General features: G+C 41.0%; 2 protein-coding genes across 8 annotated transcripts in view; one reads left to right on the top strand and one right to left on the bottom strand.

Moving 5' to 3' along the window:
- Positions 1 to 4,163, top strand: part of LOC118393824 (AT-rich interactive domain-containing protein 3B-like) — a 74,014-nt gene extending 69,851 nt beyond the window's left edge. For all 3 annotated transcript variants that reach the window (XM_035786937.2, XM_035786938.2, XM_052462189.1), the window contains 2 exons: positions 102 to 194; positions 293 to 4,163. In XM_035786937.2, the coding sequence (XP_035642830.2) occupies positions 102 to 194; positions 293 to 474 (275 nt within the window). In that variant the 3' untranslated portion in view covers positions 475 to 4,163. The remainder of the gene's footprint in view (positions 1 to 101; positions 195 to 292) is intronic.
- Positions 4,164 to 5,059: 896 nt separating this feature from the next.
- LOC118394160 (semaphorin-7A-like) overlaps positions 5,060 to 12,921 on the bottom strand; it is a 31,150-nt gene continuing 23,288 nt past the window's right edge. For 2 of the 5 annotated variants that reach the window (XM_052462192.1, XM_052462194.1), the window contains exons 12-14: positions 10,710 to 10,855; positions 10,027 to 10,085; positions 5,060 to 9,899 (exon numbers count right to left, since the gene is read on the bottom strand). In XM_052462192.1, the coding sequence (XP_052318152.1) occupies positions 9,541 to 9,899; positions 10,027 to 10,085; positions 10,710 to 10,855 (564 nt within the window). In that variant the 3' untranslated portion in view covers positions 5,060 to 9,540. The remainder of the gene's footprint in view (positions 9,900 to 10,026; positions 10,086 to 10,709; positions 10,856 to 12,921) is intronic. The other 3 variants (XM_052462196.1, XM_052462195.1, XM_052462193.1) reach the window with 3 other exon arrangements.

Below are 12,921 nucleotides of genomic sequence, written 5' to 3' on the forward strand. Positions count from 1 at the left end.
GTCCTTTCCTTTGGAGATATACATTTTTTTAATTGGTCCGAGGTTCTGGATTTGCTTTCTGCCCACAGTGGTTTACACTTCCTATTTCTCTTTCTTTCTAGATGAGAAGCAGCAGGACATGGCTCTGAGCATCTCCACCAATGGATCTGCTAGCATCAGTGTGTCTGTGGAGGTCAACGGCACTCTCTATTCAGGTGTGTGTGAGCGTGCGTGTACATACACTCAGAAATAAACGGATTTGGCCGTGTTGTTTATCTTGTTGTATTGTTCCGTTTGTTCTTCTGTCCTGTAGGAACCCTGTTTGCACAGAAGTCAGGCGCACCAGGGACTGGCGTGTCCACTGCGGCCACAGTGCCCCCTGCTGGACCCAGCGCTGGGTTTGGGTTCGCCGCCTCTGCTCACAGCCACAGTCCAAGTTCCTCCTCTTCCAAGGGGCCTTGCTCGGCCGAGCCCTCCTCCAGTGGCTCACCTTAGCTCGGGCTGCCCTACCACCCACTCTCCAGGCTTTTCCTCACCACCGAGGCCTAGCATGAATACAGTACATTGATAAATTGACAAGAAAAAAACTGTTGCACAACAAATACCTCATCGCTCCTGTCAACCTTGGCTACCCATTTATGAATACACAATTCACACACCCAAACATGCACCCACACACACACCTATGTATTTTACACACTCGACACACATGTGCACAAACACACATGCATTTCAGACACCCAGCACACAGAGACTTATACCAAATGCATGCTAAACACAATCAAATCACTCAGCCAAAACCCACTGACAGGTGTTCACAACTGAACTTGAAGAGTTTTATTTTATGATTTTGTTTGTTGCCGTTTGTTTTTTGTTTTGTCATTTGAAACATTATTATTTTTTTAGTTATCTTTTTACATACCTAAAATCAAGTAACCTGCAGTGGTATCTTTACCTCAGGAGCTGTAGTATACTTCACCTGAATGAACTTTATTTTTGTATCCTTTTTGATCTTGTTGAAATCAGGGGAATTTCTGGGAATTTCACAACGGAACCTCACTCACCTCAGCACACCTCCTACGCATTTATACAAGTAACTCTTATCACAACGCTCGAGTTGCCATGACGACGGTCCGTAGCCTTTTTACTTCTGAGTGCACTACATTATTGATCCTACAGATCGCCATGTAATACCTCGTATACAGTAGTCACTCCCACAATCAATACCAGGGAGTCACCCACTCATTCAGCCTATTTGGAATGATGTACTTAATCTTCAATCTAACTCAAGATACAGCTGGTCCTTGTGTCTAAAGGGCTTTGAGGATCAGAATTAGCTTTGAACATTTTATCACACACAATGTGATGTTATAAGAACCGACTGATCTGTCGATCTGTTTAGGACTAGCAAGCCCCAAACTCACCAGCCCGCGTCTATCTATCTTATAATCAGAAAGGTAGTGAAGGAGTTCCCTGCTCTGGGATCAGTGTGTGACCCTATTTCAATTCAACAGAGAGGAGAGACATATCCACCCATCAATGGTTTTCCTCCAACACTGGCAGACCAGAAGTGTTTTAACCACATACCTTTTCAAACCTCATATTCGCCTCTCCGTTTGGGAGAGGGGCCTTTCTCAGGAAGCATTGTGAAGTCTCTTATTATGGACTCACTTTGTCATTTTAAAAAAAGGATCCCACCGAAAGAATGCGCAAATCTAACAAACTGTCTTCAAAGAATACCTCAGACTCTCTAGAAGGAGATGTACACTACATACCTCATTGCTGCAAAGCCAGCGTGACTTGACCTGGTGGTTTGAGTCCCTGTGACGAGCAACGGTCCACAGGAGTGGACTCCTCCGGAATGCTGGACTACAAACGTAGAGACTTGACTGCTGGATTTTCTTGGGGACACATTATTATACCAAGCTGAACTGGGATGGGCTTGCTCTCCTCCGGTTTTCTCTGGCTTCCTGCATTTTATGAGACTAAATCTATTTAAGAGTATTGCTCTGCATGTGTACAATCAGGTGGCCAGTTTTTTACACCGTAATCCTCTGGTGTGTGGTAGCCTCTGGTCGGTGCACAGCTGAATACCAAAGACTAGCCCTGTTCCCTGCCCAGGCTGCTGTGGGTTAGCTGAACCACTAGGTAGGATACAGTGGGGTAAAGGATGGCTTTCATAATAGCCCATCTTCTATAGTCCCTGCTGTTAAAGTTGTCAGCTCTAGTTATGTAGCTTTCTTTATCTTAATCAGACCTTTGCTTACCTGTGATTGAGTCTTGGGACTGGAATTGTTCTGCCTGGCATGGCACACATCACCTGACATATACCTCAGTGAGTTATGCTGCACAAAAAGCCCTTTGACCTAACCTCTACATTGAATAAGACGGAGAAAGGGTAGCTGTTTCGCCAACTGGTTTCTCTGTCTCAATTCAGAGTTCAAGCCTCCCAAATTCCCCCGACACATCCACTGTTACAGTATTTCCATTTTTAATAGAACATGATTTGGATTCAATTAATTTCATTAATTAAGCATTATCTGTGTTGAATGTGAGGCGTTTAACTGTTTCTAAACCTTTTACCCCCTTATCTCAGAGGTGGGCAGCCTTGTTGCCTTCTTTTTTTAAATGTAACCTTTTATTTAACTAGGCAAGTCAATTAAGAACAAATTCTTATTTACAATGACGGCCTAGGAACAGTGGGTTAACTGCCTTGTTCTGGGGCAGAACAGCAGATTTTTATCTTGTCAGCTCGGGGATTCGATCTAGCAACCTTTCGGTTACTGGCACAACGCTCTAACCACTAGGCTACCTGCTTCCCTAGTAAGCTGTGTTTTAGCTGTTATTTGTTGGCTTTTGTGGCGCAGACGACGGGTCAGGATTACAGGACCTCCACAACATATATACAATGACTGAAGAGAGACCTGCAATCCCTCAATGAAATATTATGTCCACATTTAATAAAGGTGAAAGATGTAGTTGCTGCCTTAATCAGCTGTGAGAGAACAGTTAACCTTTCAGGACTCTGCTAGGAATGACTGTTTTATCTTCAAGCTTAATCCTTTGAAGAGTAACCTATTTCCATGATCTTTATGAATTCCGTCAGACATTAAGGCATTCATTATTCATGTTATTGGTTTCAAAACCAAGGTATGCTATTTATTTGTGTTGATTTTTCTTCTGATGGATCGAGTTACCTTGATCACTTAGGTGGTGTCACTAAAACCCCTTTTCGTTTCTCTCGCTGTTTTAAACAGAAATATCTGTTTTCTATCCAATCAGTCTAGTCAATGACTGTCTGACAGTGTAGCCTTACAGCCTTTGCATGAGAGAGGGAGCGTTTGTGAGAGCAAGTTCAGAATATGCTAGAGGAGGGTGTGTAACAACCATGTAATGCCACGGAGGAGACTGCAGGTGGTGCTGTCCTCTAAGACCACACCATGACAAGGGTGGGCAACAGGTTAGAACCACATTCACTGGGAATTCAGTTTACAGCTCAGGCTTATGTGGGATTACAATTGTGTGTCTGTGTGGCCTCTTGAAGACCTCTTACCTCAGGGCATTGGGCTGCTGTCATTGTTGCATTTGGTATTGAAGTTATGCAATTGGCATGTATACTGAGGGACACATCCAAATGCAAATCTTGGACAACCTTAAAGCTGTCTAGTGACTTGCTAAATGCCATTTTAGACTGGTTCGGTTTTTGTTGCTTTTTGATTTTTGTCATCAGTTACAGGCAAGGTCACATCACTCAGGAAACTGTGAAGTTGAAAGTCTGCAGAACCTTGTCCCTGGATGGTTTGGATTTTATTAGATTATTGTTTAAATCTAACCTGATCTGTGTAATACAAGTGCATATGTAAGTGGTTATTGAATACCTCATTTATCAATTCTGTTGTTTTTGGCTTGTATAATGCTCCGTATATACATCTGTGGGGTTTGCATATTTTTGTACGGTTGTTATCATGTCCATAATAATAACATTACTGATGTTATAGTTTTCTCTTTTGATTAAAACAAAATTGGGATGTGAATGCTTGTAAAACTGGTTTGTGCCGATTGTATTTAAAAGAGAAGCACTTTTCCAAAGTGATTGACACATTCAGTTTTGTTCATATTAGTAATATAAAGATATGGTTCTCAGGGCTTTAAACTTGTATGTCATGATAAAGTTTTACTTGATATCTTGTGTGTGTGTGGTTTTTGAAGTGTGGCTTGGATTTCCTTCGTCCTTCCTTTCGCATTGGGCCAACTCTATTATTTGGAAAAACAACGGCGAAATACGCTGGTGAAATTGAACTAGGCCTACTCTCGTATCCCAGTGTGGACCTTTTTTAAATAATAATTTTCATTGGCACATGAATGATACAGGACTTGGAGCTGTGTTTCAGCAGCTGCACCGTAGAGATTAGAGCAAGAAATGTACAACTAAGTGCAGGAAGGTAGTTGATAACATTTTGGAGTTCCCTAATTACTAACTGCTTCCCCCACTTCTTATAATGTCCCATAAAGACCATGTGACAGCTGAGACCTATTTTGCTACACTGGCCTAAACTGCCTGTTACTCAAGCATGGATTAAGCCTGCTCGGAAGGGGCCTCTCGCAATGAGAGGTGTCATAAGATGTTCGTATCGGTGGATAACCCTCAAACATTTTCTGTCATTTCTTTACAATGGGCCCGATTCCGACTTAGGGAATTACGCCTTTCTTACTCACGCCTTTCCTACACACTTCTCAGTAGTTGGTATTCAGACTTACCTTAAGGTGCATAGTGGGCTTTGTAGGCGTGGTTCTCTTGTGTGCATGGAATAAATGTAATTCAACTGCTGAAAACTCTCACTTGCTGGCCAACATTTTGTTTTCATTGAGTTTTCTGTACATTCTTAATTTAAGCCATCCCTTCAAATACGGTGTACTTTTAATAAAAATGCACGCTTAACTATGGTCGGAATCGGGGCCAATGTAGGTTTGGGAAATTATTCAGCAGGCAAATGCTCCCCACCCCCAGATGCTCTGACTCCTGGTAGCTCACCACACCACCCGAACACTCATCTTTCACTCCTCAATGGTCTGACTCATGTTCACTTACTCAAACCATTTAATCTGTTACACCAGAAATGTAAGCATTAAGTCAGCAGTGTGGATAGCACAGATACAGTACTGTGAAAAAGTAGCCCTCTTTCTAATTTTTTTCTACTTTTGCATATTTTGTCTACTGATTACCAGATGTTCAACCTCAACCTAATATTAGATCAAGGGAACCTGAGTGAACAAATAACAATGACATACATATTTCAGAAACAAAAGTAACACAATGCCCATGTGACAAAGTCATTGCGATGTGGCAAGACTTGAAACGAGCAGCTTGAAAACCCACACATTTTGCTAAGTTAAAGCAGTTCTGCATGCAAGAGTGGGCCATAATTCCTCCACGGCGATGTGAGACTGATCAACAACTACAGGAAGCATTTTGTTGCAGTCATTGCAGCTAAAAGGTGACAACCAGTTGTGTTACCAGTAAGGGGGCAATTACTTTTTCATACAGGGGATTTGGGTGTTGCATAACTTTAATTAAATAAGTATAAACTCAGGTTCCCTTTCTCTAATATTTGGTTTTGAAGATCTGATACCTTTCGTTATCAAAAATATGCAAAAATAGAGAAAATCAAAAAGGAGGCCAATAATTTGTCATGCAATGGTATCTAAAAACAATCTTTCCCTTGAGATATAATTACAGCCTGGGCTTTTCTCATTTAACACGAACTTTACTGTGATGCAATGTTTCAACAGCAAGAACATTTCACAAACATGTCATAAGTCCCTTTGATTTCACATACAGTGAGCTTCAAAAGTATTGGGACAGTGACATTTCTTGTTTAGGCTCTGTACTCCAGCACTTTGGATATTGGAGACACTTTTATTGTACATAAAAATAGAATATGTTTCAAACACTTCTACATTAATGTGGATTATGGATAGTCCTGAATGAATTGGGGCGGCAGCGTAGCCTAGTGGTTAGAGCGTTGGACTAGTAACCGGAAGGTTGCGAGTTCAAACCCCCGAGCTGACACGGTACAAATCTGTCGTTCTGCCCCTGAACAGGCAGTTAACCCACTGTTCCCAGGCCGTCATTGAAAATAAGAATATGTTCTTAACTGACTTGCCTGGTTAAATAAAGGTAAAATTAAAAATTGTGAATAATGATGAGTGAGAACGAATACAAATGGCTGCCTCCCCCCCCTCCAATGCTAACCTCCCCTGTTATTGTAATGGTGAGAGGGGGGTATGATATTTGTGCGTCTAACTTAATTAACAATTCATTCAGGACAGTCCGTAATCATGGTAGCATCCACATTAATGTAGAAGTGTTTAGACACATATTCTATTCTTATTTACAATAAAGGTGACTCCAAAAATGACACAATGCATTATTTATCATTAATTTCTATTGGGCACAAAATAATCTGGAACACAACCAAAACAAACAGCAAATGCATTCAACAATTTTGTACAGTATATGGAACCAAATACGAAACTTTTGACTACTTTAAAGTGCAGACGGTCAGATTGGATTTTAGTGTGTTTTCATCTATATTGAGTGAACCGTTTAGAAATTACAGCACTTGTTGTACATTGTCCCCCCATTTTAGGGGACAAATTCACTTTCTGTATATGTGTAAAGAATCATACCCTTTTTTTCAATTCCTGTTGCGTTCTGTGCAACAGAGTCAGGGTATATGCAGCAGTTTGGGCCGCCTGGCTCGTTGCGAACTGTGTGAAGACCATTCTTACTAACAAAGATCGTAATTAATTTCCTGACTTGTACATAATTATGACATAACATTGAAGGTTGTGCAATGTAACAGCAATATTTAGACTGAGGGATGCCACCCGTTTGATAAAATACGTAACGGTTCTGTATTTCACTGAAAGAATAAACATTTTGTTTTCGAAATGATAGTTTCCGGATTTGAACATATTAATGACTCGTATTTCTGTGTGTTTATTATATTATAATTAAGTCTATGATTTGATATTTGATAGAGCAGTCTGACTGAGTGGTGGTAGGCAGCACCAGGCTCGTAAGCATTCATTCAAACAGCACTTTCCTGTGTTTGCCAACAGCTCTTCGCTATGCTTCAAGCATTTCACTGTTTATGACTTCAAGCTTATCAACTCCCGAGATTAGGCTGGCAATACTATAGTGCCTGTAAGAACATCCAATAGTCAAAGGTATATGAAATACAAATGGTATAGAGAAATAGTCCAATAATTCCTATAATAACTACAACCTAAAACTTCTTAACTGGGAATATTGAAGACTCATGTTAAAAGGAACCACCAGCTTTCATATATGTTCTCATGTTCTGAGCAAGAAACTTATCTTTTTTGCATGGCACATACTGTATTTTTACTTTCTTCTCCAACACTGTGCATTATTTAAATCAAATTTAACATGTTTCATTATTTATTTGAGACTAATTTTATTTTATTTATGTATTATATTAAGTTAAAATAAGTGTTCATTCAGTATTGTTGGAATTGTCATTATTACAAATATATATATAGAAATCGGCCGATTAATCGGTATGGGCTTTTTTTTTTGGTCCTCCAATAATCGGTATAGGCATTGAAAAATCATAATCGGTCACCCTCTAATAGAGATTATGCAAAACATGTCATGGTAATAGAAAAATGTAAGTTTACACACTCCCAGGAATGTCATACATGATGGATCATTAGCTTATACAGTTCACTAACTTTCACACATCTAGATGTCCGGGTGGGGTGGGTGTAGAGCCAGAGACAGCAGTGGGGTCAAACTGTAGACCCCAGTTCCTACATTAGAACATAAAAATGGATTTAATCAAACAAAACTATGCTATATTTTATCTCTGGGACCCGCAAGATTACTTCATGTAAGTACATTATTTACCTTCAGAGGTGAATGTATAAAACCAGTTGCTTTGATAAAGGGTTTTGTTGTGCACTCAAACAATATCATGATTTTTTTTTCATTGTAATAACTACTGTTAATTGGAAACTGCAGTTAGATTAACAAGAATTTAAGCTTTCTGCCCATACTGTATGTATGTCTATGTCCCAGAAAGCTGGCTGTTGTATACAACAGTCACATTAGGGACACCCACCCCGTAGAGGTTAACCTCAAAGTTATTGTATCATTTTAAATCCAAAGTGCTGGAGTACAAAGCCAAAACAACATCAAACAATTGTCACTGTCCCAATACTACTGGAGCTCACTATAATTATATGTATTAATACAAATAAATAAGCAACAGAAAAATATATATACAGTACCGGTCAAAGGTTTGGACACACCTACTCATTCAAGGGGTTTTCTTTATTTTTTACTATTTTCTAGCACATATGGAATCATGTAGTAACCAAAAAAGTGTTAAACAAATCAAAATATATTTGATATTTGAGATTCTTCAAAGTAGCCACCCTTTGCCTTGATGACAACTTTGCACACTCTTGGCATTCTCTCCACCAGCTTCACCTAGAATGCTTTTCAGTCTTCAAGGACTTTTCCTCCACTCTGCAGTCTAACTCATCCCAAAAAAAACTAAATTGGGTTGAGGTCGGGTGATTGTGGAGTTCAGGTCATCTGATGCAGCACTCTATCACTCACGCCTGGAGGTGTGTTGGGTCATTGTCCTGTTGAAAAACAAATGATAGTCCCACTAAGAGCAAACCAGACGGGATGGCGTATCGTTGCAGAATGCTGTGGTAGCCATGCTGGTTAAGGGTGCCTTGAACTCTAAATAAATCACTGACAGTGTCACCAGCAAAGCACCCCCACACCATCACACCTCCTCCTCCATGCTTCACGGCGGGAACCACACATGCGGAGATCATGCGGTCACCTACTTTGCGTCTCACAAAGACACGGTAGTTGGAACCCAAAATTTTGACTCATCAGGCCAAAGGACAGATTTCCACCAGTCTAATGTCCATTGCATGTTTCTTGGCCCAAATTAGTTTTGTTTTTTAATTCCATATGTGTTATTTCATAGTTTTGATGTCTTCACTATAATTATACAATGTAGAAAATAGTACAAATAAACAAAACCCCTGTAATGTCCAAATTTTTAACTGGTACTGTATATATTTACAACTATCATGCTGTTAGCATGAAACTTAAAAGTTAAGAAAATATATATATATTTCTAAAATGTCTAAAACACAAGTGTTTTAGCAATATACTATACATTCATATTGTCACATAAAATATTTGAAACATCTGCAAATTTCCATATTAGAAAAAAGAGCATGATTATAAAATATATAAAGGCCAATTCCTCCAGATAAATCATTAACTTAGCACAAGTGCAGTTCCTTCAACTTCTACAGCGTTCTGTTTTTTGACCAATTGATCGTGAAAGAAACAAAGGAAATGGCTCAGTCACTTGACTGTTGACTGTCATGTACTATTCTTGAGGTAGCGTGGGTGTAAGCAAGACCAAAGTACAAGTGCAGACATGTCCAAGTCAAGTCCGCTAGGTCATAGGGCTGGGGTGAGATCCCACAGAGCTGATTCTAGCAGAGCAAAGTCAGGACCAGTGTTAGTACCAGACCCAGACAAGCCAAGCGGGGAGAGGCCAGGCCTGTGGCCCCACTGTCTAGCTGTAACTTGTATTGCACCAGGGTCCTGTGGTAGCCCTTCTCCTCAGACACACAGCTGTATGTTCCCTGCTGCTCAGGGCCCATGCTCTCTATTAGCAGGAGACACTGGTGCTCTGACCCTGTGGAGATGCACGGTGTTGCTGTGGTGTTGCCATGGTGCCTCCAGCTGTATTCAGCATGGCTGGACAAGGTTGGGCAACTGAGGAAGTACTTTGAAGATAGAGGAATTCTGATTCCATCTGCAGCGCCAATTGGTGACCTTGGAAAGTAAACTAAGAGCAAAACATTGTAAGACTTCCATAGCTAACCATTGTGGATGGTTTCCATCCTTTACTTTAGTACATGGTCATAATAAATGGTTTTGTATTTATACAAGGGTGGCTGTAACACACTACACACCTCTGGATATGTTGCTGCATACCTGATGGTTCCCGTTCTCCACATCCTGAATTGTCTTACTGTAAAAAGACAAGCACATATGAGTTAAGGAGTCTCAACAAGCAACTCAACCAGAAAATAGTGAATGTCTCTTTTCTCTCAGAGGTTCCTCATTCCGGTCTATGGTACAGTAGGCTGTCTACCTTGTGGTGGGCAGAGTGATAGTTATTTAAAACTGCAGAGCTGAACTGAAACCACAGTGCATAGAGTGTTTGACTACACGAGAAGAAGTGTAGTATACTTTTAACAGCAGGTGGGGATCAGAGTGAGAACTAACATTTCCCACTGACACACACTGCAGACAGACTTGTATGTTACATTTAATCTAATGAAGTATATTGTGTTTGTTTTCATGCCTCATCTGACATCACATTTGTTTGAACTATATTTTGTTTGTTTTCGTGGCCTCATCTGACACCACATTAGTTTGAACAAGGGCCATGTGTGTTAACATCATTCTGGAAAAACTGTTTCTGGCCATGTTGAGCTGAACTGATGGAAAATAAGGTTCACAGGCTCACAGGAAAACACAGAGAGGAAAGCAATATGTCAGCAACCATTAATGAGAAATCTATTTTCAAATCACCATTAAATATCTATACAGCAGATGCTATAATCTGAAAGCAGACTGTGCTTGGTCTCACTTTGTAGCTGCGGTGCAGTGATTGCCGTCCCAGCCGCAGTAAGGGTCTCTGGCCAGGACACAGTCTTCACACTGGGCTCCATACTGCTCACAGCTGCCCAGGTCAATCTGAACCAACTCTCTGCTGGAGGCCAGATACAGCTTCCCCTTGAACACAACACCACAAAAACATTAGTACTCAAAAGGGTTCTACCTAGAACCTAAAAGGGTTCTACATAGAACCTAAAAGGGTTCTCCGTTGTCCCCATCGAAGAACCCTTTTTGGTTCCAGGTAGAACCCTTTTGAGTTCCATGTAAAACCCTTTACAGAGTTCTACATGGATCCCAAAAGAGTTCTACCTGGAACCAAAAAGGGTACATTGTAGGAAATACCGGAACAATGACTTGACTGCAAAATAAAGTTTGTGGATTACAATTAGAACACCACTTATTCTACAATAGTATTATAGAGATATAAATATAGTTATAGTTGAATTTGTCCCTGTCTTTTTATATTTTTTATTTCATCTTTATTTAACCAGGTAGGCTAGTTGAGAACATGTTCTCATTTGCAATTGTGACCAGGCCAAGATAAAGCATAGCAATTCGACACATATAACAACACAGAGTTATACATGGAATAAACAAAACATACAGTCAATAATACAGTAGAACAAAAAGAAAACAAAAAGTCTATATAGAGTGAGTGCAAATGAGGTAAGATAAGGGGGTTAAGGCAATAAATAGGCCATGGTGGCGAAGTAATTACAATATAGCAATAAAACACTGGAATGGTAGATGTGCAAAAGATTAATGGGCAAGTAGAGATACTGGGGTGCAAAGGAGCAAGATAAATAAATACAGTATGGGGATGAGGTAGATAGATGGGCTGTTTACAGATGGGCTATGTACAGGTGCAGTGATCTGTGAGCTGCTCTGACAGCTGGTGCTTAAAGCTAGTGAGGGAGATATGAGTCTCCAGCTTCAGTGATTTTTGTAGTTCGTTCCAGTCATTGGCAGCAGAGAACTGGAAGGGAAAGGTGACCAAAGGAGGAATTGGCTTTGGGGGTGACCAATGAGATATACCTGCTGGAGCTCGTGCTACGAGTGGGTGCTGCTATGGTGAGCAGTGAGCTGAGATAAGGCGGGGCTTTACCGAGCAGAGACTTATAGATAACCTGTAGCCAGTGGGTTTGGCGACGAGTATGAAACGAGGGCCAACTAACAAGAGCGTACAGGTCGCAGTGGTGGGTAATGTATGGGGCTTTGGTGACAAAACGGATGGCACTGTGATGGACTGCATCCAATTTGTTGAGTAGAGTGTTGGAGGCTATTTTATAGATGACATTGCCGAAGTCGAGGATAGGATGGTCAGTTTTACGAGGGTATGTTTGGCAGCATGAGTGAAGGATGCTTTGTCGCAATATAGGAAGCCATTTCTAGATTTCATTTTGGATTGGAGATGCTTAATGTGAGTCTGGGAGGAGAGTTTACAGTCTAGCCAGACACCTAGGTATTTGTAGTTGTCCTCGTATTCTAAGTCGGAACCATCCAGAGTAGTGATGCTGGACGGACGGGCAGGTGCGGGCAGTGATCGATTGAATAGCATGCATTAGTTTTACTTGCATTTAAGAGCAGTTGGAGGCCACGAAAGGAGAGTTGTATGGCATTGAAGCTCGTCTGGAGGTTAGTTAACACAGTGTCCAAAGAGGGACCAGAAGTATACAGAATGGAGTCGTCTGCGTAGAGGTGGATCAGAGAATCACCAGCAGCAAGAGCGACATCATTGACGTATATATAAAAGAGAGTCGGCCCGAGAATTGAACCCTGTAGCACCCCCATAGAGACTGCCAGACGTCCGAACAACAGGCCCTCCGATTTGACACACTGAACTCTATCAGAGATGTAGTTGGTGAACCAGGCGAGGCAGTCACTTGAGAAATCAAGGCTGTCGAGTCTGTCAATAAGAATGTGGTGATTGACAGAGTCGAAAGCCTTGGCCAGGTCGATGAAGGTTAAGATGTCATTTAGGACCTTGAGCGTGGCTGACGTGGACCCATGACCAACTCTGAAACCAGATTGCATAGCGGAGAAGTTACGGTGGGATTCGAAATGGTCGGTAATCTGTTTGTCAACTTGGCTTTCAAAGACCTTAGAAAGACAGGGTAAGGCTAGATATAGGTCTGTAGCAGTTTGGATCTAGAGTGTCACCCCCTTTGAAGAGGGGGATGACC

The sequence above is a fragment of the Oncorhynchus keta genome, chromosome 14 (genome assembly GCF_023373465.1).
Source record: "Oncorhynchus keta strain PuntledgeMale-10-30-2019 chromosome 14, Oket_V2, whole genome shotgun sequence".
NCBI lineage: Eukaryota > Metazoa > Chordata > Actinopteri > Salmoniformes > Salmonidae > Oncorhynchus > Oncorhynchus keta.